Source organism: Oncorhynchus keta, chromosome 5 (assembly GCF_023373465.1).
Source record: "Oncorhynchus keta strain PuntledgeMale-10-30-2019 chromosome 5, Oket_V2, whole genome shotgun sequence".
Taxonomy (NCBI): domain Eukaryota; kingdom Metazoa; phylum Chordata; class Actinopteri; order Salmoniformes; family Salmonidae; genus Oncorhynchus; species Oncorhynchus keta.
This window is the reverse complement of record NC_068425.1, coordinates 24476609-24501621: the sequence shown is the minus strand read 5'-3', so window position 1 is coordinate 24501621 and position 25013 is coordinate 24476609. Positions and strand designations below refer to the sequence as shown.

The window sequence follows — 25013 nt, the reverse complement described above, 5'->3', positions numbered from 1 at the left end:
GATGTGTGTGTGTCAGGTGAACATACATGTCTTATGACAGTACATTTGAGTGTTATAACGGGGGTTTATATAATCAGAATTGAGTTGATTGACTGTGAATGGGCAGTTGGACTTGCTGCTAATGTTAGCATTTCTCTGAGTGAGAGGTGAGCTCTTTAGGTTGCCGTGTCAATGCTCCCTGTTGTCACTCCCTGACCTTAGAGAGCTGTTTTATTTCTCTATTTGGTGAGGTCAGGGTGTGATGTGGGGTGGGCGTTCTATGTTTTGTATTTCTTTGTGTTTGGCCGAGTGTGCTTCCCAATCAGAGGCAGCTGTCTCGTTGTCTATGATTGGGAATCATACTTAGGTAGCCTTTTTCCCACCTATGTTGTGGTATCTTGTTTTTGTACAGCTCTTGTAGCCTACGGAACGGTACGGTTTTGGTTTCACTTTGTTATTTTGTTGCTGGTTCTCATTTAAATAAATATGATGACCACAAATTACGCTCCGCCTTGGTCTCCTTCAAACAACACATGTTACACCTGTCTTGCTCACTGGGTGCACATGGGAGGCAATTTGGCGTGCCTCTAGTTCCTACCAATGGAAAAATTGATCGGGCCAATAGATGCCCCCCTCTCCACTTCCTCCAAACCTGCTCCTGGTAGAGTCCTCAGCTGCTGATCACTGTAAATACCACACACATGTACTCTCAAATTATGTGAGCTGTGGTGTTTGTTTTTTATTCACCCTCACCAACAAGTTCACACTTCTAGAAGATAATTAGACTGGAAAAGTCATCATGTTTGGCAGGACATGGAGTGGAAAGGAGTGAAATGTTAGCACAAACAGACTGGATTTCTACAGGCTAATTATGTTGCCTTCCCAGGTTTGGGGTCAAATCCATTTCAATTCCAGTCAATTCAGAAAGTAAACCACGTTTCAATTCCAATTTGTCCTCCTTGAAAAGCATTGAAGAGAATTGAAATTTCAGAGAATTCCTGAATTGACTGGAATTAGAAATGGAATTTACCCCAACCTTGTACCTTTCCAACTGATATTTGACGATTTAAACTATTTCTTTCTAAAAACTAAGTGTTTTAGAGATAATGTACACGAAACAAAAATATCAACGCAACATGTAAAGTGTTGGTCCCATATTTAATGAGCTGAAATAAAAGATCCCAGAAATGTTCCATACCCACAAAAAGCTTATTTCTCTAAAATGTTGTGCACATTTTTTTTTACATCCCTGATAGTGAGGATTTCTCCTGTTCAAATATGACCCATCTACCTGACAGGTGTGGCATATCAAGAAGCTTGTGCTGGGGACAATAAAAGCCCACTCAAATGTGCAGTTTTGTCACACAACACAATGCCACAGATGTCACACATGTGGGAACTCCTTCAAGACGGTTGTAAAAGCATTCCAGGTAAAGCTGGTTGAGAGAATGATAAGAGTGTGCAAAGCTGTTATCAAGATAAAGGGTGACTATTTGAAGAATCTCACAAAATATATATATTTTGATTTGTTTAACTCTTTTTTTGGTTACTACATGATTCCATGTGTGTTATTTCATAGTTTTGATGTCTTCAATATTATTATACAATGGAGAAGATAGTAAAAATACAATACCTTGAATGACTAGGTGTGTCCAAACTGGCTGGTACTGAACAGTCGTGGCCAAAAGTTTTGAGAATGACACAAATATTAATTTTCACAAAGTCTGCTGCCTCAGTTTGTATGATGGCAATTTGCATATACTCCAGAATGTTATGAAGATCAGATGAATTGCAAAGTCCCTTTTTGCCATGCAAATGAACTGAATCCCCCAAAAAACATTTCCACTGCATTTCAGCCCTGCCACAAAGGGATCAGCTGACATGTCAGTGATTCTCTCATTAACACAGGTGTGAGTGTCAACAAGGACAAGGCTGGAGACCCCTCTGTCATGCTGATTGAGTTCTAATAACAGACTGGAAGCTTCAAAATGAGGGTGGTGCTTGGAATCATTGTTCTTCCTCTGTCAACCATGCTTACCTGCAAGGAAAAGGGCTTTGCAGAAAAAGGGCTTCACAGGCAAGGATAATGCTGCCAGTAAGATTGCACCTAAATCAACCATTTATCGGATCATCAAGGAGAGAGTTTCTATCGTTTTGAAGAAGGCTTCAGGGCGCCCAAGAAAGTCCAGCAAGCGCCAGGACCGTCTCCTAAAGTTGATTCAGCTGCGGGATCGGGGCACCACCAGTACAGAGCTTGCTCAGGAATGGCAGCAGGCAGGTGTGAGTGCATCTGCACGCACAGTGAGGTGAAGACCTTTGGAGGATGGCCTGGTGTCAAGAAGGGCCGCAAAGAAGCCACTTCTCTCCAGGAAAAACATCAGGGACAGACTGATATTCTGCAAAAGGCACAGGAATTGGACTGCTGAGTACTGGGGTAAAGTCATTTTCTCTGATGAATCTTCTTTCCGATTGTTTGGGGCATCTGGAAAAAAGCTTGTCCGGAGAAGACAAAGTGAGCGCTACCATCAGTCCTATGTCATGCCAACAGTAAAGAATCCTGAGACCATTCATGTGTGGGGTTGCTTCTCAGCCAAGGGAGTGGGCTCACTCATAATTTTGCCTAAGAACACAGCCATGAATGAAGAATGGTACCAACACATCCTCCGAGAGCAACTTCTCCCAACCATCCAGGAACAGTTTGGTGATGAACAATGCCTTTTCCAGCATGATGGAGCACCTTGCCATAAGGCAAAAGTGATAACTAAGTGGCTCGGGGAACAAAACATTGATATTTTGGGTCCATGGCCAGGAAACTCCCCAGACCTTAATCCCATTGAGAACTTGTGGTCAATCCTCAAGAGACGGGTGGACAAACAAAAACCCACAAATTCTGACAAACTCCCAAGCATTTATTATGCAAGAATGTGCTGCCATCAGTCAGGATGTGGCCCAGAAGTTAATTGACAGCATACCAGGGCGGAATGGAGAGGTCTTGAAAAAGAAGGGTCAACACTGGAAATATTGACTCATTGCATCAACTTCCTGTTATTGACAATAAAATCATTTGACACTTGAAATGAACTGCTTGTAATTATACTTCAGTATTCCATAGTAACATCTGACAAACATATCTAAAGACACTGAAACCGCAAACTTTGTGGAAATTAATATTTGTGTTATTCTCAAAACTTTTGTCTATGACTGTGTGTATAATGTATAATATATATATATCATAATATCAGAGCACGATATACAGTATGTGGCTTGAGCCCTATTGTTACGATGTGCAGTTCATACTCAATCCCTCTACTTCCCGTTCCCACGATTATTTCCCACTTTCATCAGTGACTGTGTATGTGAGTATTTCAGCTGTTCTGCTATCATGTGTCTGTGTGTGTTGCTGGCAGGGTTGGAAGGTGTCAAGATGGGTGGTTAGGAAACATGTTGCTCTGGTATGGCGGTGGCAGTCATGCAAATAACTGCCGGTCTCACAGTAATTGACCGTTAATTAACATAAAGACGTTTAGCATCTCCTGGCTTCCATGCATACTGTAGCCTACAAGTCACCGATGCATACCTTTGGAACGTGTACATTTTTTAAAAAAGTGTCACGATCGTCGTATGGAGTAGACCAAAGCGCAGTGTGGTTAGAATACATTCTTCTTTATTTAATGAAGAACACTTAAACAAAAAACGAACGTGACGCTATGATAACGAGTACAGGCAACTACACATAGACAATAACCCACGAAACACCCAAAAAAAAGATGGCTGCCTAAATATGGTTCCCAATCAGAGACAACGATAAACACCTGCCTCTAATTGAGAACCAATCTAGGCAACCATAGACCTACATAAACACCTAGATGAAAACAACCCCATAAATCTACAAAAAACCCTAGACAGTACAAACACCCTAGAATAAGACAAAAACACACATATCACCCATGTCACACCCTGACCTAACCAAAATAATAAAGAAAACAAAGAATACTTAATGTCAGGGCGTGTCAAAACAAAGTCTGATAAATCCATGTAATATAGCCTACACCATCACAATAAATTCATAATTTATTTTAAACGGGTCTGAAGAAAATGTAGTCTATTTCAGAAGAACAGAACAGCATACTCTGAGTTGTCCTTATGTTAGGCCCTGAAATGGACTACACTAGTTAACAGACAAGATTTGCTTCAAATTCTGTGGCATTACATTTAATAGTATGAAGAATACAATTGAACATAGCTTAATAAAATGGAAAATATATTTTTCCTAAACTATTTGAGGGAGTGCTTACATGTGGCTATTCTGTGTTGAGCAGTTAACAAAGAATGTGGTCCTCCTGTATGCTTAATTTAGAGTTATTTATGCAACTTTAGTGGTGATACAAATGTTGGGCAAATGTTTTGATTTTTAATACATTCTCAGGCTGCATGATGGGACTCAAATTATGATTTGAAAAAAGGCACTTGAAAGGCATGAGCTCTGATTTGTTTATTGTGCAGGCTACACACTCTCATTCACAATTTGACAAACACTTAATAATATTCTAACCAGGCCTCGGATTTCCCGGCGGCATCCCCCTTGTGTGGCAGTAATGCCCCCTAAAAAATCCATGCCTTTTGAAGGCCAAAGTGGCCGTTGTGCCACTAGGCTGAATATAATAATTATAATTCCTGGCTGCCGTGCTCCGAAACACCTCTCACTCACATGGCTCTCTCAGATATTTCAATTATTATTTGCCAATGCTTGTCATGTGAGTGGGTCCTTCTCACAGGCATTTCATCTAAGAAGTGAAGTGAAGACACATCGGGGACGCAACTGTGTGAATTCCGAAGCGCATATTGAAGATGTTAGAACGGTCCATATTTTCGTCAGCCAATAAGATGATTAGGCCTAACAAACAGCAAAATCACTAGCCAATGTTAATGTACTATCCCCCATAATACAAAAGTTGACCCATTCTATTGGTCAACTTGTCCTTCTGTGCAATAAATCAATTATACAAACATACTATGGGAAAGTTGTGGGATGCGATAGATTCCAAACTAATGCAACAACTCACATCAAAAAACTTTGAAAAGTATTGAGGCTGATGCAATAGATCAGAACGTTTACCTTAAAATGTTGATAAACTATTACGCAATTTCTTCACATTATAAGCGCAGAAATGCGCACATGGCAGTAGTCAATAAGTGTAAATGTTCCAAAATGCAATCAATTAGCGGGAAAACCCCTTATCGAAAGTGACGGAAATGCGATAATGCATGTAAAGATTATCTTCCCCAAACTTGAAACTCATGCTCCGCCTATGTATGTCAGTTAGGCTCTAATGAAGTTAAATCAAATTGTATTTGTCACATGCGCCGAATACAACAGTTGTAGTAGACCTTACAGGGAAATGCTTAAAACAATGCAGTTTTAAAGAAGAAGAAAAAAATATAAATAAATAAATAATTAAGGAGCAACAATAAAATAACAGTAGCAAGGCTATATACAGGGGGTTCTGGTACAGAGTCCATGTGGAGGCTATATACAGGGGGTTCTGGTACAGAGTCCATGTGGAGGCTATATACAGGGGGTTCTGGTACAGAGTCCATGTGGAGGCTATATACAGGGGGTTCTGGTACAGAGTCCATGTGGAGGCTATATACAGGGGGTTCTGGTACAGAGTCCATGTGCGGGGACAACCGTTAGTCGAGGTAATTGAGGTAATATGTACATGTAGGTATAGATAAAGTGATTAAGCATGGATAATAAACTGACTAGTAGCAGTGTAAAAATGGGGTGGGGTGGGGACAACGCAAATAGTCTGGATAGCCATTTGATTAACTGTTCAGGAGTCTTATGGCTTGGGGGTAGAAGCTGTTAAGAAGCCTTTTTGACCTAGACTTGGAGCTCCGGTACCTCTGGTTGTGTGGTAGCAGAGAGAACAGTCTATGACTAGGGTGGCTGGAGTCCTTTGAAATGTTTTAGGCCTTCCTCTGAGAACGGCTGGTATAGAGGACCTGGATGGCAGGAAGCTTGGCCCCAGTGATATACTGGGCTGTACGCACTACCCTCTGTAGTGCCTTGCGGTCGGAGGCCGAGCAGTTACCATACCCGTGCTCGGTCCTCTGTTTTTTTGTAGTCCACAATCATCTCCTTTGTCTTGATCACATTGAGGGAGAGGTTGTTATCCTGGCAACACACTGCCAGGACTCAGACCTCCTCCCTATAGGCTGTCTCATCACTGTCTGTGATCAGGCCTACCATTGTATCTTCAGCAAACTTAATGATGGTGTAGGAGGCGTGCTTGGCCTGCAGTCATGGGTGAACAAGGAGTACAGGAAGGGACTGAGCATGCACCCCTGAGAGTGATGTGTTGTTACCTACCCTTACCACCTGGGGGCGACCCGTCAGGAAGTCGAGGATCCAGTTGCAGAGGGAGGTGTTTAGTCCCAGGGTCCTTAGCTTATTGATGAGCCTTGAGGGCACTATGGTGTTGAACTCTGAGCTGTAGTCAATGAATAGCATTCTCACGTAGGTGTTCCTTTTGTCCAGGTGGGAAAGGGCAGTGTACAATAGAGATTGCATCATCTGTGGATCTGTTGGGGCGGTATGCAAATTGGAGTGGCTCTAGGGTTTCTGGGATAATGGTGTTGATGTAAGCCATGACCAGCATTTCAAAGCACTTCATGGCTACAGACGTGAGTGCTACGGATCGGTAGTCATTTAGGCAGGTTACCTTGGTGTTCTTGGGTGCAGGATCTATGGTGGTCTGCTTGAAACATGTTGGTATTACAGACCCGGTCAGGGTATTAAAGACTTGCCAGTTGGTCAGTGCATGCTTGGAGTACACGTCCTGGTAATCCATCTGGCCTTGTGAATGTTGACATGTGACATGTGTACGAGCGTCTGAGCCGGTATAGTATGACTCAATCTTAGTCCTGTATTGACGCTTTGCCTGTTTGATGGTTCGTCGGAGGGCATAGAGGGATTTCTTATTAGCATCTGCGTCCTCTGACCACTTCCATATTGAGTGAGTCACTGGTACTTCCTGCTTTATTCTTTGCTTGTAAGCAGGAATCAGGAGGATAGAGTTATGGTCAGATTTGTCACCCATCAGACTATTCTTGATTTAATCTTGTCTTTACATATACTAAATAGCATATTGGTGATTTTTTTTTGGATTTAGAATGGACCATTATCATGCACCTGTCTCGGAACAGGGGCAGGGGGAAAAATACATTTAATCTATGCACTTAAATAGCGAATGGAAAATATTAGGAAAGTTGATAAATAAATATATAAATATATTAGGCCTAGCCTATAGAAAGCTGATGGGATCCTCCTCGTTTTAATAGAGGCCATCAAGACTCTGTTTTCTCACACAATTGCATAGCCTATAGAAATGTTGCTCAACATGAGCTCATGGGCTCTCATGAAGTGTTTTATTTTTGATAACATTTGCATTGATGTCTAGTCTAGTCTCTAGTCTAGAGTGACTGGAGGGACAATAAAGGGCTCAGTAGAGGGCAGTTAGCAAGTTTGGTAGGTTGCTAATGACCATCAGCAGCATCAGAGCTTTGAGAAGCCTAGTTACCGTGACTAGAGTCACATGGAATTTGACTGCGGTCATATGACTCGTGACTGCCGGTGTGACGGTAATACGGTCACCGTAACAGCCCTATGCTCTGGTGATGCTGGAAGGGGAGGCATTGGGAGGCAGGGGGGTATCGAGCGGCCCTTTGGTGATGCTGGAAGGGGACGCGTTGGGAGGCAGGGGGGTATTTAGTGGCCCTCTGGTGATGCTGTAAGGGGAGGCGTTGGGAGGCAGGGGGGTATCGAGCGGCCCCCTGGTGATGCTGGAAGGGGAGGCATTGGGAGATGGGGGTATCGAGCGGCCCCCTGGTGATGCTGGAAGGGGAGGCTTTGGGAGGCAGGGGGATATTGAGCGGCCCTCTGCGCGGCCTGACACTTACGATGACCTTGGCCTCTGGTACTAATGGAAGTAGAGGGCAGCAGAGGTTTCTCTCTCTCTCGTCTGTCTGTCTGTCTGTCTGTCTGTCTGTCTGTCTGTCTGTCTGTCCTCCACTATCTCCTTTATGTTTGTTGGTGTCTACAAGGTGTCAGTCATTATCTTCCATCTTCTCTCCTCTATCTCTCTGGTTCTCCCCTTTCTCCTTTTCTCCACCTCCAGTCCATTCTCTCTACATGTTGTTCTTACTGTATCCCTGTATTGTTTGAAGAGCTATAATGTTCTGAACAAGGAAAATCTCCACCATGACATAATGGTCCGTTTTTAGGTCAAACAGATCGTTATCACTGCAAGAGCACATTACGGAGGCTAACTACTAAACAAGTATCCATTGGTCAAAATAAATGGTCTGAAAAAGCATTCAACATGGCAGTTACCTTATCTATTATGATTACAGAATACATGTATGATTTTGCCTGGGTTACGTCTCGTCACGCAACTGGGCTTCTTGGTAATCCCCTCTTTTATAATTGAATTTCGATTTGCGCCTTACAAAAAGAGGGAAATAATCCCTGTCATTGATCTTTGCTGGTATTGATTAGTCTGCGTAAGATTAAGCACATTATGTGATTGACTGTACAATCAGTGGTCCGTAGAAGAGGGACAGATGGTGAATGACAGTCAGTGAGAGAGACAGACCCTACATCTCCCCCTACTGCGCCCCCTGTCTCTGACTAAGTCTGTAGGGAAGAACAATTCTTACTAAAATAACTCCAGACAACAGGAGGTTGGGGGCACCTTAATTGGGGAGGATGGGCTCGTGCTAATGGCTGGAGTGGGATTGATGGAGTGGTATCAAATACATCAAACACACAGTTGAATAACATTCCATCCATCCATCCAGCCATTGTTATGAGCCGTCCTCCCCTCAGCAGCCTCCACTGCTCCAGACGTTGTTTTTCTAAATGAAAATATGCTTCATGATTCTGCGTATACTGTATTTGTTTGTGTTAGCTATAGGTTTGTGTGCATTTGTGTATGTCTCAGTTTGTGTCTGAGTGTACTGTATGTATGTGTTTGTATGTAAGTGTGAGTGTGTTGTGCATACTGTATCAGCAGCAGTGTTGCCGCGGGGCTCCAGCTGTGAGGGCTGGGCTGCTGGGTGCAGAGGGAGAGTTTTCTCCCGCCCTCTCTTCCAGCCACACTCCTCAACATGAGCCTGAAACAGAAACTCCAACCTGTGAGTACTCCAACTCTACTCTCTCACTCCCTATTCTCTTCTTCCTTTCTCTTCCTGTCTCACTCCTCAACATGAGCCTGAAACAGAAACTCCAACCTGTGAGTACTCCATCTACTCTCTCACTCCCTATTCTCTTCTTCCTTTCTCTTCCTGTCTCACTCCTCAACATGAGCCTGAAACAGAAACTCCAACCTGTGAGTACTCCATCTACTCTCTCACTCCCTATTCTCTTCTTCCTTTCTCTTCCTGTCTCACTCCTGTCCTTTTCTGCCTCTCCTCTTACCCTCATGGTCATCTGGTGGTTCGTAGCAGGCTACATAGCTCCATCCTCCGTATTGACAGTGAGGCAGGGACAGTGACGGATGTTGTTAGTGCTGATGTAATCTTGTTGTCGTCATAATTTGTCTTGTGTCACTTGTCGCCCACTTTTTTTTCATAGGTGATAAATATGTTAATGTTTTGTGGGCTCCAGGGTACTTGTTGGTCTCTGGAATTTGGAATGTTCATTTGATTAGCATGAATCAAATGTAATTTTGTTCTGAAAATGAGTATTCTAATTTAAAGATAACAGTTCACAGAACCTGCAAGGTGTTTGTTTTGGTGTATGAAATAACACTAGTGTCAGAGGTTTTTAATTTCAGACTGGATTGTTAATGAAGTATTAACATAGTTAGGTGTTCTTTATGCAAATAGCTAGTGTTTGTTTTTAATCTTTCAAAATATATTTGTTGTATTCTATGTCAGATGTCATTGTATTTTCCAATAAGGACTGTTAACTGTTATAAGCCCTGAGTGGTTTGGGTTAAACATTGTGGTGCAGACAGCATGGATCTTATTCAGGCTGTCATTATGAAACAGGACTGGAAATTATGTCAATAATCTGAAATTACCCAGATGAGTGAATCTGGTTAACACATACACACACACACACACACACACACACACACACACACACACACACACACACACACACACACACACACACACACACACACACACACACACACACACACACACACACACACACACACACACACACACACACACACACACACACACACACACAAACACTGCCCATCCCTCAGCTTGCTCCCACAGGTTCATCATGTTAGATGTTAAACTCAGTCCTCAGGGGGAGAATCCTGATCGTTGGTACGAGAGCGCATCTGTCAGAGAAAGAGCACAGTGACACGTGGAATCACAAGCCTCATTTAGCCACAAACATTGGTAGCAATAAGGCCTAAGGTCCTGAGACCGATGTAGCCCCCAGCAGTCAGGTCTCCTTTCATACGGTATGTAGCAAACAGTACTGCATGTGTACAATCTTCATTTCATCATCCTGTTGCAGGAGAACGTTCCTGCAATGCAGAAAATGTCAAGCGTGTTGTGTATTTGAGGTTTAAAAAGGCTTCTGAAATTTATAATTTCCACTTTGAAATGCCATTAATTATAATCCACATAATAATTCACATTTCCTGTTGCTGCAGAGTTATTTTCCTGCTGTATCGAACTGGCTAAAATGAAGATCCTACATCTGTACAGTACTTTAAATGCTCTGCTATGAGAGGTTCTGCAGTGCATTTTGACATCCTCAGTCTTCAGTCAATCGTTTCAGTGTGTTGTTTCAAATAGTTTATTCAGGGTAAGAAATGCATTAACTGAACTATCCATTTAATGAAAGCTCAGTCCTACTATTCCCTGTATTAGATTAGTTTACTGACTACTGGAGCAGCACTGGACTGGGTGAGAGTTGGGTCATAAAGTGGGAAGTGTGTAGTCTGGATGGGAATCGATAGGAGACTAACCATGTGGTGTCATTTTACCACCTCTAGGACTGACTGTATGTGGGGACTTTAGCCTTACAGGTTTGTTCTCTTACTTTGAGTCTGAACATCTTTTCCATTTAAGAATCAAAGCTGTGAGGGTTGAGAGAGGTCAGATGTTCTGGAAAGAGATGGAAATTGTCATAGGAAGCTTTCACCTTCTACTCGGGTTATTTAGTAGGGCACAAACCTTGTAGCACTGAACATGCCGCATTTAATGTACCTGTATTTTGTGATCCAGCTACGTAGGGACATTTGAGAGGGTTGGCAGCAAGGGCACCATGGTAACGCTGTGTGTTTTTACAGATTATTCTGTCACCATGGCTATGTTCATAGTTATGCAAACTATACATGCAAAGTAGTATGAGCCAGTGGAGGTTCCACCAGCCTAGCCTGCAGAACATGTTGACTGTGGTGGTTCCACCAGCCCAGCCTGCAGCACATGTTGACTGTGGAGATTCCACCAGTCTAGCCTGCAGCACATGTTGACTGTGGAGGTTCCACCAGTCTAGCCTGGAGAACATGTTGACTGTGGAGGTTCCACCAGCCCAGCCTGCAGCACATGTTGACTGTGGAGGTTCCGCCAGCCCAGCCTGCAGCACATGTTGACTGTGGAGGTTCCACCAGCCCAGCCTGCAGCACATGTTGACTGTGGAGGTTCCGCCAGCCCAGCCTGCAGCACATGTTGACTGTGGAGGTTCCGCCAGCCCAGCCTGCAGCACATGTTGACTGTGGTCGTTCCACCAGCCCAGCCTGCAGCACATGTTGACTGTGGAGTTTCCACCAGTCTAGCCTGCAGCACATGTTGACTGTGGAGGTTCCACCAGCCCAGCCTGCAGCACATGTTGATCAGGGAGGTTGCACCAGCCTAGTGTGCAGCACATGTTGATCAGGGAGGTTGCACCAGCCTAGTGTGCAGCACATGTTGATCAGGGAGGTTGCACCAGCCTAGTGTGCAGCACATGTTGATCAGGGAGGTTGCACCTGACCAGCCTGCAGCACATGTTGATCAGGGAGGTTGCACCTGACCAGCCTGCAGCACATGTTGACTGTGGAGGTTCCACCAGCCTAGTGTACAGCACATGTTGATCAGGGAGGTTGCACCAGCCTAGCCTGCAGCACATGTTAACTGTCATGAATCTCGAGTGAGACAACAACAGATTTTATTTATTTTCTACTGAACCTTATTTTAAATTCTTATTTACAATGACAGCCTATCCCGGCCAAACCCGGACGACACTGGGCCAATTGTGCTGTGCCCTATGGGACTCCCAATCCCATCCGGATGTGATACAGTCTGGAATCGAACCAGGGACTGTAGTGACTTCTCTTTGCACTGAGATGCAGGGCCTTTGCACCATTCGGGAGCCCATATGGGTGATATCAGAGAGCACATTGTGCACCATGGTCTGCCTATGTCCAGAGCTGTAAAAATACTTGAAAGTACTACTTAAGTAGTTTCTTGGTATCTGTAATTTACTTTACTATTGATATTTTTGACTACTTTTACTTCTACTTTTATTTTCCGAAAGAAAATGATGTACTTTTTACTCCATACATTTTCCCTGACACCCAAAAGTACTCATTACATTTTGAATGGTTAGCAGGACAGGAAAATGGTCTAATTTACACACTTATCAAGAGAACATCCCTGGTCATCCCTACAGCCTCTACATCAAGCACACAGACAGTTTTGACCAATACTGCCCTCCTACACAAGCACTCACAAAAGGTTAGTGAAAATAAACCAAAATCACCCAGCTCTTTGCAACAATCCCTGTCGATTTGCTTGTAAATTAGGGCACTTACCCTGCTCTGCCATTGGCCGAGGGACAGTGCAGGGGGTCACATGGTGTGGCAGGTGAGCTGCAGCAGGGTCTTTTAAAAGGCCAGTGAGCGGGGTGGGGCGGGGGATAAGGTTACAGACAGCCAGGCAGCCAGAGAGGGTCCACTCCCCAGCAGTGGTCTGTTAGAGCTGGGCACATAGGCACTGGGCTACTGGGTAGCTGATCTGGAGCATTGTGCTGGACATAGCGGGCTAGGATGGAGCAGGGGAGGACCTATATGTTCCGGGGGAGGCAGGGTGGGCTGCTGGGGAATTTGAGGAGGACCAGGGTATCGTGCTCCTCCTCCTCCTGCTGCTGCTGTGGTCGGGACCAGGATAGACTGGAGCTCCTGGATATGGAGGCTCTCATCGTTGTACCGGTTAGTAGGAGCACTAGGCTCAGACTGATTGGTCTATGTGAGTGTGATCTATGGTCTATGGTCTATGTGAGTGTGATCTATGGTCTATGGTCTATGTGAGTGTGATCTATGGTCTATGTGAGTGTGATCTATGGTCTATGGTCTATGTGAGTGTGATCTATGGTCTATGGTCTATGTGAGTGTGATCTATGGTCTATGGTCTATGTGAGTGTGATCTCATGGGTTATTGTTATCCATTCAGATACTGTGGTTTCGATGATGGTGTGTGAGGAAAATATACATTTTTAGGTAATATTATGGGCTGTGCCGTCACTATGAGAACACAATCACTAAGGTCATCTCTATTTGAATTCGCACCTATAATTTACATACTGGTTATAATAGTTGATTTGGTTCCTACTTGGCTGTACTGACTGTGTTGAACACTCAGAAATCAGACCCCCGTCAACCATGTAGATATTTGTCTTGTGAAAAGCTGTGCGTTGGCTTCTACAGTGTTTGTGTTGAGTCCATTGAGACAGATATTGTTTATACTCCAGGACATAATTGTCTTCATGACAATATGACTGGCTAGCTGTGAGACTGAGGGATGTTTGTGTGAACATTTACACTCATTGCATTGTATTACACACACACACACACACACACACACACACACACACACACACACACACACACACACACACACACACACACACACACACACACACACACACACACACACACACACACACACGCTCCTTCTCCCTCTTTGTCACTCACTCTGGAATACACATTAACTCTGATTGATTTGTGACAGGGCTTGAACAGCTAATGGAGGGTTGTTGTGTTTTTTTTGCTGCTGCTGTTCTAGTTGTGCTGAGATGATAGACATGTGGGTTGAAGGCCCGCGGTGTCAGACACAGTAGGTAGTTAGACAGAACACAGTTGCTCCCCTTCCTTCCCCCAAAGGGCACAACAAAGACAATATCAGGTCCTGTTCTGCTCCTCTCTTCTGAACTGCCTTCTGCTCTGGTTCCCTGAACCCATGTCCCTCGGGTTTCTCGGCACAGTTTACTGACATGACTCACTCTCTTTCCCATTTCTTATACTGCTTTCCATTTAGCTAAGGCTGTTTGGCTTATCATCTCATATTCTTGGGGTTCTAATCAAGGCTTTTTCAGCAGGGTGGTGAGGGACCATTGTAAAGATATTCAGTTTAAATTCTGTTTCACTTTTACTGCCCATGATTAATCTAGATTCAGTAGGACTCTCTGACCATCTCTGCCCTCTCCCCGTTTAGGTACTGTCCCTAGGGGCTGATGTCCTGCCAGAGTACAAGCTCCAGGCGCCTCGCATCCACAAGTGGACCATCCTCCACTACAGTCCCTTCAAGGCGGTGTGGGACTGGGTCATCCTCCTGCTGGTCATCTACACGGCCGTCTTCACCCCCTACTCCGCTGCCTTCCTGCTCAACGAGGTGGAGGACGAGCTCCGGCGCTCCTGTGGCTACACCTGCAACCCCCTCAATGTGGTGGATCTGGTGGTGGACGTCATGTTTATCGTGGACATTCTCATCAACTTCCGGACCACATATGTCAATCACAATGACGAGGTGGTCAGCCACCCGGGGCGCATCGCCCAGCATTACTTCAAAGGCTGGTTCCTCATTGATATAGTGGCAGCCATCCCCTTCGACCTGCTCATATTCCGCTCTGGCTCTGATGAGGTGAGATGGATGGAGGAGAAGGTGGATCATTTACATCTATGTGTAGTAATGGTCCTTTTTTTGGAGTGTTGGTCAGTGTACCAATTCAACAAAGACTCTTTCATAAATCTTCTTGTTCTTTTACATTAATTGCTTTGTTTGTACATTGAACCTCTCTCCTCTCAGCCCCAGACAACCACTCTGATTGGCTTGCTGAAGACTGCTCGGCTGCTGCGATTGGTGCGTGTGGCGCGGAAGCTGGACCGCTACTCAGAGTACGGCGCCGCCGTTCTCTTCCTCCTCATGTGCACCTTTGCCCTCATTGCCCATTGGCTGGCCTGTATCTGGTACGCCATCGGCAACGCGGAGCGCACCAACTCGGCCCGCATCGGAGGCATGAAGATCGGCTGGCTGGACAACCTGGCTGAACAGATTGGTAAACCATACAACGACACAGACCCTGCCTCCGGCCCCTCCACCAAGGATAAATACGTCACAGCGCTTTACTTTACCTTCAGCAGCTTGACCAGCGTGGGCTTCGGCAATGTTTCCCCCAACACCAACCCTGAGAAGATCTTCTCCATCTGCATCATGCTAATCGGCTGTGAGTACGTCACCAGTGTGTCTGAGTACGTCACCAGCGTGTCTGAGTACGTCACCAGCGTGTCTGAGTACGTCACCAGCGTGTCTGAGTACGTCACCAGCGTGTCTGAGTACGTCACCAGCGTGTCTGAGTACGTCACCAGTGTGTCTGAGTACGTCACCAGTGTGTCTGAGTACGTCACCAGTGTGTCTGAGTACGTCACCAGTGTGTCTGAGTACGTCACCAGCCTGTCTGAGTACGTCACCAGCGTGTCTGAGTACGTCACCAGTGTGTCTGAGTACGTCACCAGCGTGTCTGAGTACGTCACCAGTGTGTCTGAGTACGTCACCAGCGTGTCTGAGTACGTCACCAGTGTGTCTGAGTACGTCACCAGTGTGTCTGAGTACGTCACCAGTGTGTCTGAGTACGTCACCAGTGTGTCTGAGTACGTCACCAGTGTGTCTGAGTACGTCACCAGTGTGTCTGAGTACATCACCAGTGTGTCTGAGTACGTCACCAGTGTGTCTGAGTACGTCACCAGTGTGTCTGAGTACATCACCAGTGTGTCTGAGTACGTCACCAGCGTGTCTGAGTACGTCACCAGCGTGTCTGAGTACGTCACCAGTGTGTCTGAGTACATCACCAGCGTGTCTGAGTACGTCACCAGCGTGTCTGAGTACGTCACCAGCGTGTCTGAGTACGTCACCAGCGTGTCTGAGTACGTCACCAGCGTGTCTGAGTACGTCACCAGCGTGTCTGAGTACGTCACCAGTATGTCTGAGTACATCACCAGTGTGTCTGAGTACGTCACCAGTGTGTCTGAGTACGTCACCAGCGTGTCTGAGTACGTCACCAGTGTGTCTGAGTACGTCACCAGCGTGTCTGAGTACGTCACCAGCGTGTCTGAGTACGTCACCAGTGTGTCTGAGTACGTCACCAGTGTGTCTGAGTACGTCACCAGCGTGTCTGAGTACGTCACCAGCGTGTCTGAGTACGTCACCAGTGTGTCTGAGTACATCACCAGTGTGTCTGAGTACGTCACCAGCGTGTCTGAGTACGTCACCAGCGTGTCTGAGTACGTCACCAGTGTGTCTGAGTACGTCACCAGTGTGTCTGAGTACGTCACCAGTGTGTCTGAGTACATCACCAGTGTGTCTGTATTGTGCCTGTGTGTCTGAGTACATCACCAGTGTGTCTGTATTGTGCCTGTGTGTCCAGAGTGTTCATATGCATTGCTGCATTACTTTAAGTGTAGTACCACCTATCATTTTAGGTGGATGTTACTGACATGTCTCTCTGTCGTCTCCTGTAGCTCTGATGTATGCCAGTATCTTTGGTAACGTGTCGGCTATCATCCAGAGGCTGTACTCCGGCACGGCCCGTTACCACACTCAGATGCTGCGTGTCAAAGAGTTCATCCGCTTCCACCAGATCCCAGAGGGACTACGCCAGAGACTGGAGGAATACTTCCAACATGCCTGGTCCTATACCAATGGCATCGACATGAACGCTGTGAGTCACTCTCAAACACACATTCATATACAGCCAAACACGCACGCGAAAAACACACACGTTCATATTCACATGAAAAACACATATTCCCTACTTGCCACCTGAGTTTTTCCGTCATTAGGTGCTCAGACAGGGAGACCTAACAGTGGAAATGATGTGCGTCATATCCTTTGTGTCAGTAGATAGATAGCATCCTGCTGGTTGCAGAGAAGAGAAAAGCATTAGCCCTCTAACACCACAGGAACATGACGTAGCAGAGAACACGCCTGTCAATTCAATCTGAACAGAGTTGATCGCATAGACACTGTGTGTGTGCATGTGTCCCCTTGTCAATAGTGAGCATCAACTGAAACAGCTCTCCCCCCACTCACTCTCTTTCTCTGTTTCTCTCTCTCTGGCTCTCTCTCTGTCTCGCTCTGGCTCTCTCTCTGTCTGTCTCTCTGTCTCTCTCTGTGTCTCTCTCTGTCTCTCTCTCTCTCTCTCTCTGTCTCTCTCTCTCTCTCTCTCTGTCTCTCTCTCTGTCTCTCTCTCTCTGTTTCTCTCTCTCTCTGTCTCTCTCTCTCTGTCTCTCGCTCTGTCTCTCTCTCTCTCTGTCTCTCTGTCTCTGTCTCTCTGTCTCTCTCTGTCTCTCTGTCTCTCTCTCTCTCTCTCTTCTCTCTTTCTCCCTCTCCCATTTCTCTAGGTGCTGAAGGGTTTCCCTGAGTGTCTGCAGGCTGATATCTGCCTCCACCTGAACCGCTGTCTGCTCCAGAACTGCAGGGCCTTCAAGGGGGCCAGTAACGGCTGTCTGCGAGCGCTGGCCATGAGGTTTAAGACCACCCACGCCCCCCCGGGCGACACCCTGGTCCACATGGGAGACGTCCTCTCAGCTCTCTACTTCATCTCTAGAGGGTCCATAGAGATTCTGAGAGATGATGTGGTGGTGGCCATACTGGGTAGGCTGAAGGGTGGTGGTGGTTACTGGGTAGGCTGAAGGGTGGTTGAGGTTACTGGGTAGGCTGAAGGGTGGTTGTGGTGGTTACTGGATAGGCTGAAGGGTGGTGGTGGTTACTGGGTAGGCTGAAGGGTGGTGGTGGTTACTGGGTAGGCTGAAGGGTGGTGGTGGTTACTGGGTAGGCTGAAGGGTGGTGGTGGTTACTGGGTAGGCTGAAGGGTGGTGGTGGTTACTGGGTAGGCTGAAGGATGGGTGTGGTTACTGGGTAGGCTGAAGGGTGGTGGTGGTTACTGGGTAGGCTGAAGGGTGGTGGTGGCCATACTGGGTAGACTGAAGGATGGGTGTGGTTACTGGGTAGGCTGAAGGGTGGTGATGGTTACTGGGTAGGCTGAAGGGTGGTGGTGGTTACTGGGTAGGCTGACGGGTGGTTGTGGTTACTGGGTAGGCTGAAGGGTGGTGGTGGTTACTGGGTAGGCTGAAGGATGGGTGTGGTTACTGGGTAGGCTGAAGGGTGGTGGTGGTTACTGGGTAGGCTGAAGGGTGATTGAGGTTACTGGGTAGGCTGAAGGGTGGTTGTGGTGGTTACTGGGTAGGCTGAAGGGTGGTGGTGGTTACTGGGTAGGCTGAAGGGTGGTTGTGGTTACTGGGTAGACTGAAGGATGGGTGTGGTTACTGGGTAGGCTGAAGGGTGGTGGTGGTTACTGGGTAGGCTGAAGGGTGGTTGAGGTTACTGGGTAGGCTGAAGGGTGGTGGTGGTTACTGGGTAGGCTGAAGGGTGGTTACTGGGTAGGCTGAAGGGTGGTGGTGGTTACTGGGTAGGCTGAAGGGTGGTGGTGGTTACTGGGTAGGCTGAAGGGTGGTGGTCGTTACTGGGTAGGCTGAAGGATGGGTGTGGTTACTGGGTAGGCTGAAGGGTGGTGGTGGTTACTGGGTAGGCTGAAGGGTGGTGGTGGTTACTGGGTAGGCTGAAGGGTGGTTGAGGTTACTGGGTAGGCTGAAGGGTGGTTGTGGTGGTTACTGGGTAGGCTGAAGGGTGGTTGTGGTGGTTACTGGGTAGGCTGAAGGGTGGTGGTGGTTACTGGGTAGGCTGAAGGGTGGTGGTGGTTACTGGGTAGGCTGAAGGATGGGTGTGGTTACTGGGTAGGCTGAAGGGTGGTGGTGGTTACTGGGTAGGCTGAAGGGTGGTGGTGGCCATACTGGGTAGACTGAAGGATGGGTGTGGTTACTGGGTAGGCTGAAGGGTGGTGATGGTTACTGGGTAGGCTGAAGGGTGGTGGTGGTTACTGGATAGGCTGAAGGGTGGTGGTGGTTACTGGGTAGGCTGAAGGGTGGTGGTGGTTACTGGGTAGGCTGAAGGGTGGTGGTGGTTACTGGGTAGGCTGAAGGATGGGTGGGGTTACTGGGTAGGCTGAAGGGTGGTGGTGGTTACTGGATAGGCTGAAGGGTTGGGGCAGGTTACTGGGTAGGCTGAAGGGTGGTGGTGGTTACTGGATAGGCTGAAGGGTGGTGGTGGTTACTGGGTAGGCTGAAGGGTGGTGGTGGTTACTGGGTAGGCTGAAGGGTGGTGGTGGTTACTGGGTAGGCTGAAGGGTGGTGGTGGTTACTGGGTAGGCTGAAGGGTGGTGGTGGTTACTGGGTAGGCTGAAGGATGGGTGTGGTTACTGGGTAGGCTGAAGGGTGGTGGTGGTTACTGGGTAGGCTGAAGGGTGGTGGTGGCCATACTGGGTAGACTGAAGGATGGGTGTGGTTACTGGGTAGGCTGAAGGGTGGTGATGGTTACTGGGTAGGCTGAAGGGTGGTGGTGGTTACTGGATAGGCTGAAGGGTGGTGGTGGTTACTGGGTAGGCTGAAGGGTGGTGGTGGTTACTGGGTAGGCTGAAGGGTGGTGGTGGTTACTGGGTAGGCTGAAGGGTGGTGGTGGTTACTGGGTAGGCTGAAGGGTGGTGGTGGTGGTGGTTACTGGGTAGGCTGAAGGGTGGTGGTGGTTACTGGGTAGGCTGGAGGGTGGTGGTGGTTACTGGGTAGGCTGAAGGGTGGTGGTCGTTACTGGGTAGGCTGAAGGGTGGTGGTGGTTACTGGGTAGACTGAAGGGTGGTTGTGGTTACTGGGTAGGCTGAAGGGTGGTGGTGGTTACTGGGTAGGCTGAAGGGTGGTGGTGGTTACTGGGTAGGCTGAAGGGTGGTGGTGGTGGTTACTGGGTAGGCTGAAGGGTGGTGGTGGTGGTTACTGGGTAGGCTGAAGGGTGGTGGTGGTGGTGCTGGGTAGGCTGAAGGGTGGTGGTGGTGGTTACTGGGTAGGCTGAAGGGTGGTGGTGGTGGTTACTGGGTAGGCTGAAGGGTGGTGGTGGTTACTGGGTAGACTGAAGGGTGGTGGTGGTTACTGGGTAGGCTGAAGGGTGGTGGTGGTTACTGGGTAGGCTGAAGGGTGGTGGTGGTTACTGGGTAGGCTGAAGGATGGGTGGGGTTACTGGGTAGGCTGAAGGGTGGTGGTGGTTACTGGGTAGGCTGAAGGGTGGTGGTGGTTACTGGGTAGGCTGAAGGGTGGTGGTGGTTACTGGATAGGCTGAAGGGTGGTGGTGGTTACTGGGTAGGCTGAAGGGTGGTGGTGGTTACTGGGTAGGCTGAAGGGTGGTGGTGGTTACTGGGTAGGCTGAAGGGTGGTGGTGGTTACTGGGTAGGCTGAAGGGTGGTGGTGGTGGTTACTGGGTAGGCTGAAGGGTGGTGGTGGTGGTGGTTACTGGGTAGGCTGAAGGGTGGTGGTGGTTACTGGGTAGGCTGAAGGATTGTTGTGGTTACTGGGTAGGCTGAAGGGTGGTGGTGGTTACTGGGTAGGCTGAAGGGTGGTGGTGGTTACTGGGTAGGCTGAAGGGTGGTGGTGGTGGTGGTGGTTACTGGGTAGGCTGAAGGATGGGTGTGGTTACTGGGTAGGCTGAAGGGTGGTGGTGGTTACTGGATAGGCTGAAGGGTGGTGGTGGTTACTGGGTAGGCTGAAGGGTGGTGGTGGTTACTGGGTAGGCTGAAGGGTGGTTGAGGTTACTGGGTAGGCTGAAGGGTGGTGGTGGTTACTGGATAGGCTGAAGGGTGGTGGTGGTTACTGGGTAGGCTGAATGGTGGTGGTGGTTACTGGGTAGGCTGAAGGGTGGTGGTGGCCATACTGGGTAGGCTGAAGGATGGGTGTGGTTACTGGGTAGGCAGAAGGGTGGTGGTGGTGGTCCTGGGTAGGCTGAAGGGTGGTGGTGGTGGTTACTGGGTAGGCTGAAGGGTGGTGGTGGTGGTTACTGGGTAGGCTGAAGGGTGGTGGTGGTTACTGGGTAGACTGAAGGGTGGTGGTGGTTACTGGGTAGGCTGAAGGGTGGTGGTGGTTACTGGGTAGGCTGAAGGGTGGTGGTGGTTACTGGGTAGGCTGAAGGGTGGTGGTGGTTACTGGGTAGGCTGAAGGGTGGTGGTGGTGGTGGTTACTGGGTAGGCTGAAGGGTGGTGGTGGTTACTGGGTAGGCTGAAGGATTGTTGTGGTTACTGGGTATGCTGAAGGGTGGTGGTGGTTACTGGGTAGGCTGAAGGGTGGTGGTGGTTACTGGGTAGGCTGAAGGGTGGTGGAGGTGGTGGTGGTTACTGGGTAGGCTGAAGGATGGGTGTGGTTACTGGGTAGGCTGAAGGGTGGTGGTGGTTACTGGGTAGGCTGAAGGGTGGTGGTGGTTACTGGGTAGGCTGAAGGGTGGTGGTGGTTACTGGATAGGCTGAAGGGTGGTGGTGGTTACTGGGTAGGCTGAAGGGTGGTGGTGGTTACTGGGTAGGCTGAAGGGTGGTTGAGGTTACTGGGTAGGCTGAAGGGTGGTGGTGGTTACTGGATAGGCTGAAGGGTGGTGGTGGTTACTGGGTAGGCTGAATGGTGGTGGTGGTTACTGGGTAGGCTGAAGGGTGGTGGTGGCCATACTGGGTAGGCTGAAGGATGGGTGTGGTTACTGGGTAGGCAGAAGGGTGGTGGTGCTTACTGGGTAGGCTGAAGGGTGGTGGTGGTTACTGGGTAGGCTGAAGGGTGGTGGTGGTTACTGGGTAGACTGAAGGGTGGTTGTGGTGGTTACTGGGTAGGCTGAAGGGTGGTGGTGGTGGTTACTGGGTAGGCTGAAGGGTGGTGGTGGTGGTGGTTACTGGGTAGGTTGAAGGGTGGTGGTGGTTACTGGGTAGGCTGAAGGATGGGTGTGGTTACTGGGTAGGCTGAAGGGTGGTGGTGGTTACTGGGTAGGCTGAAGGGTGGTTGAGGTTACTGGGTAGGCTGAAGGGTGGTGGTGGTTACTGGGTAGGCTGAAGGGTGGTGGTGGTTACTGGGTAGGCTGAAGGGTGGTGGTGGTTACTGGGTAGGCTGAAGGGTGGTGGTGGTTACTGGGTAGGCTGAAGGGTGGTGGTGGTTACTGGGTAGGCTGAAGGGTGGTGGTGGTGGTGGTTACTGGGTAGGCTGAAGGGTGGTGGTGGTTACTGGGTAGGCTGGAGGGTGGTGGTGGTTACTGGGTAGGCTGAAGGGTGGTGGTCATTACTGGGTAGGCTGAAGGGTGGTGGTGGTTACTGGGTAGACTGAAGGGTGGTTGTGGTTACTGGGTAGGCTGAAGGGTGGTGGTGGTTACTGGGTAGGCTGAAGGGTGGTGGTGGTTACTGGGTAGGCTGAAGGGTGGTGGTGGTGGTTACTGGGTAGGCTGAAGGGTGGTGGTGGTGGTTACTGGGTAGGCTGAAGGGTGGTGGTGGTGGTCCTGGGTAGGCTGAAGGGTGGTGGTGGTGGTTACTGGGTAGGCTGAAGGGTGGTGGTGGTGGTTACTGGGTAGGCTGAAGGGTGGTGGTGGTTACTGGGACTGAAGAGGCTGAAGGGTGGTGGTGGTTACTGGGTAGGCTGAAGGGTGGTGGTGGTTACTGGGTAGGCTGAAGGGTGGTGGTGGTTACTGGGTAGGCTGAAGGGTGGTGGTGGTTACTGGGTAGGCTGAAGGGTGGTGGTGGTTACTGGGTAGGCTGAAGGGTGGTGGTGGTTACTGGGTAGGCTGAAGGGTGGTGGTGGTTACTGGGTAGGCTGAAGGGTGGTGGTGGTTACTGGGTAGGCTGAAGGGTGGTGGTGGTTACTGGGTAGGCTGAAGGGTGGTGGTGGTTACTGGGTAGGCTGAAGGGTGGTGGTGGTGGTTACTGGGTAGGCTGAAGGGTGGTGGTGGTGGTGGTTACTGGGTAGGCTGAAGGGTGGTGGTGGTTACTGGGTAGGCTGAAGGATTGTTGTGGTTACTGGGTAGGCTGAAGGGTGGTGGTGGTTACTGGGTAGGCTGAAGGGTGGTGGTGGTTACTGGGTAGGCTGAAGGGTGGTGGTGGTGGTTACTGGGTAGGCTGAAGGGTGGTGGTGGTGGTCCTGGGTAGGTGGTGGTGGTGGTGGTTACTGGGTAGGCTGAAGGGTGGTGGTGGTTACTGGGTAGGCTGAAGGATTGTTGTGGTTACTGGGTAGGCTGAAGGGTGGTGGTGGTTACTGGGTAGGCTGAAGGGTGGTGGTGGTTACTGGGTAGGCTGAAGGGTGGTGGTGGTGGTGGTGGTTACTGGGTAGGCTGAAGGATGGGTGTGGTTACTGGGTAGGCTGAAGGGTGGTGGTGGTTACTGGATAGGCTGAAGGGTGGTGGTGGTTACTGGGTAGGCTGAAGGGTGGTGGTGGTTACTGGGTAGGCTGAAGGGTGGTTGAGGTTACTGGGTAGGCTGAAGGGTGGTGGTGGTTACTGGATAGGCTGAAGGGTGGTGGTGGTTACTGGGTAGGCTGAATGGTGGTGGTGGTTACTGGGTAGGCTGAAGGGTGGTGGTGGCCATACTGGGTAGGCTGAAGTATGGGTGTGGTTACTGGGTAGGCAGAAGGGTGGTGGTGGTGGTCCTGGGTAGGCTGAAGGGTGGTGGTGGTGGTTACTGGGTAGGCTGAAGGGTGGTGGTGGTGGTTACTGGGTAGGCTGAAGGGTGGTGGTGGTTACTGGGTAGACTGAAGGGTGGTGGTGGTTACTGGGTAGGCTGAAGGGTGGTGGTGGTTACTGGGTAGGCTGAAGGGTGGTGGTGGTTACTGGGTAGGCTGAAGGGTGGTGGTGGTTACTGGGTAGGCTGAAGGGTGGTGGTGGTGGTGGTTACTGGGTAGGCTGAAGGGTGGTGGTGGTTACTGGGTAGGCTGAAGGATTGTTGTGGTTACTGGGTATGCTGAAGGGTGGTGGTGGTTACTGGGTAGGCTGAAGGGTGGTGGTGGTTACTGGGTAGGCTGAAGGGTGGTGGTGGTGGTGGTGGTTACTGGGTAGGCTGAAGGATGGGTGTGGTTACTGGGTAGGCTGAAGGGTGGTGGTGGTTACTGGGTAGGCTGAAGGGTGGTGGTGGTTACTGGGTAGGCTGAAGGGTGGTGGTGGTTACTGGATAGGCTGAAGGGTGGTGGTGGTTACTGGGTAGGCTGAAGGGTGGTGGTGGTTACTGGGTAGGCTGAAGGGTGGTTGAGGTTACTGGGTAGGCTGAAGGGTGGTGGTGGTTACTGGATAGGCTGAAGGGTGGTGGTGGTTACTGGGTAGGCTGAATGGTGGTGGTGGTTACTGGGTAGGCTGAAGGGTGGTGGTGGCCATACTGGGTAGGCTGAAGGATGGGTGTGGTTACTGGGTAGGCAGAAGGGTGGTGGTGCTTACTGGGTAGGCTGAAGGGTGGTGGTGGTTACTGGGTAGGCTGAAGGGTGGTGGTGGTTACTGGGTAGACTGAAGGGTGGTTGTGGTGGTTACTGGGTAGGCTGAAGGGTGGTGGTGGTGGTTACTGGGTAGGCTGAAGGGTGGTGGTGGTGGTGGTTACTGGGCAGGTTGAAGGTGGTGGTGGTTACTGGGTAGGCTGAAGGATGGGTGTGGTTACTGGGTAGGCTGAAGGGTGGTGGTGGTTACTGGGTAGGCTGAAGGGTGGTTGTGGTTACTGGGTAGGCTGAAGGGTGGTGGTGGTTACTGGGTAGGCTGAAGGATGGGTGTGGTTACTGGGTAGTCTGAAGGGTGGTGGTGTTTACTGGGTAGGCTGAAGGGTGGTTGAGGTTACTGGGTAGGCTGAAGGTGGTGGTGGTTACTGGGTAGGCTGAAGGGTG

General features: G+C 49.0%; 1 protein-coding gene across 4 annotated transcripts in view; it reads left to right on the top strand.

The window, feature by feature from the left end:
* The window catches only part of LOC118378071 (potassium voltage-gated channel subfamily H member 6-like), a 68341-nt gene that overhangs the window by 9931 nt on the left and 33397 nt on the right, over positions 1–25013 (top strand). For all 4 annotated transcript variants that reach the window (XM_052519194.1, XM_052519195.1, XM_052519193.1 and 1 more), the window contains 4 exons: positions 14488–14913; positions 15079–15496; positions 16788–16987; positions 17670–17922. In XM_052519194.1, coding sequence (XP_052375154.1) covers positions 14488–14913; positions 15079–15496; positions 16788–16987; positions 17670–17922 — 1297 coding nt within the window. The remainder of the gene's footprint in view (positions 1–14487; positions 14914–15078; positions 15497–16787; positions 16988–17669; positions 17923–25013) is intronic.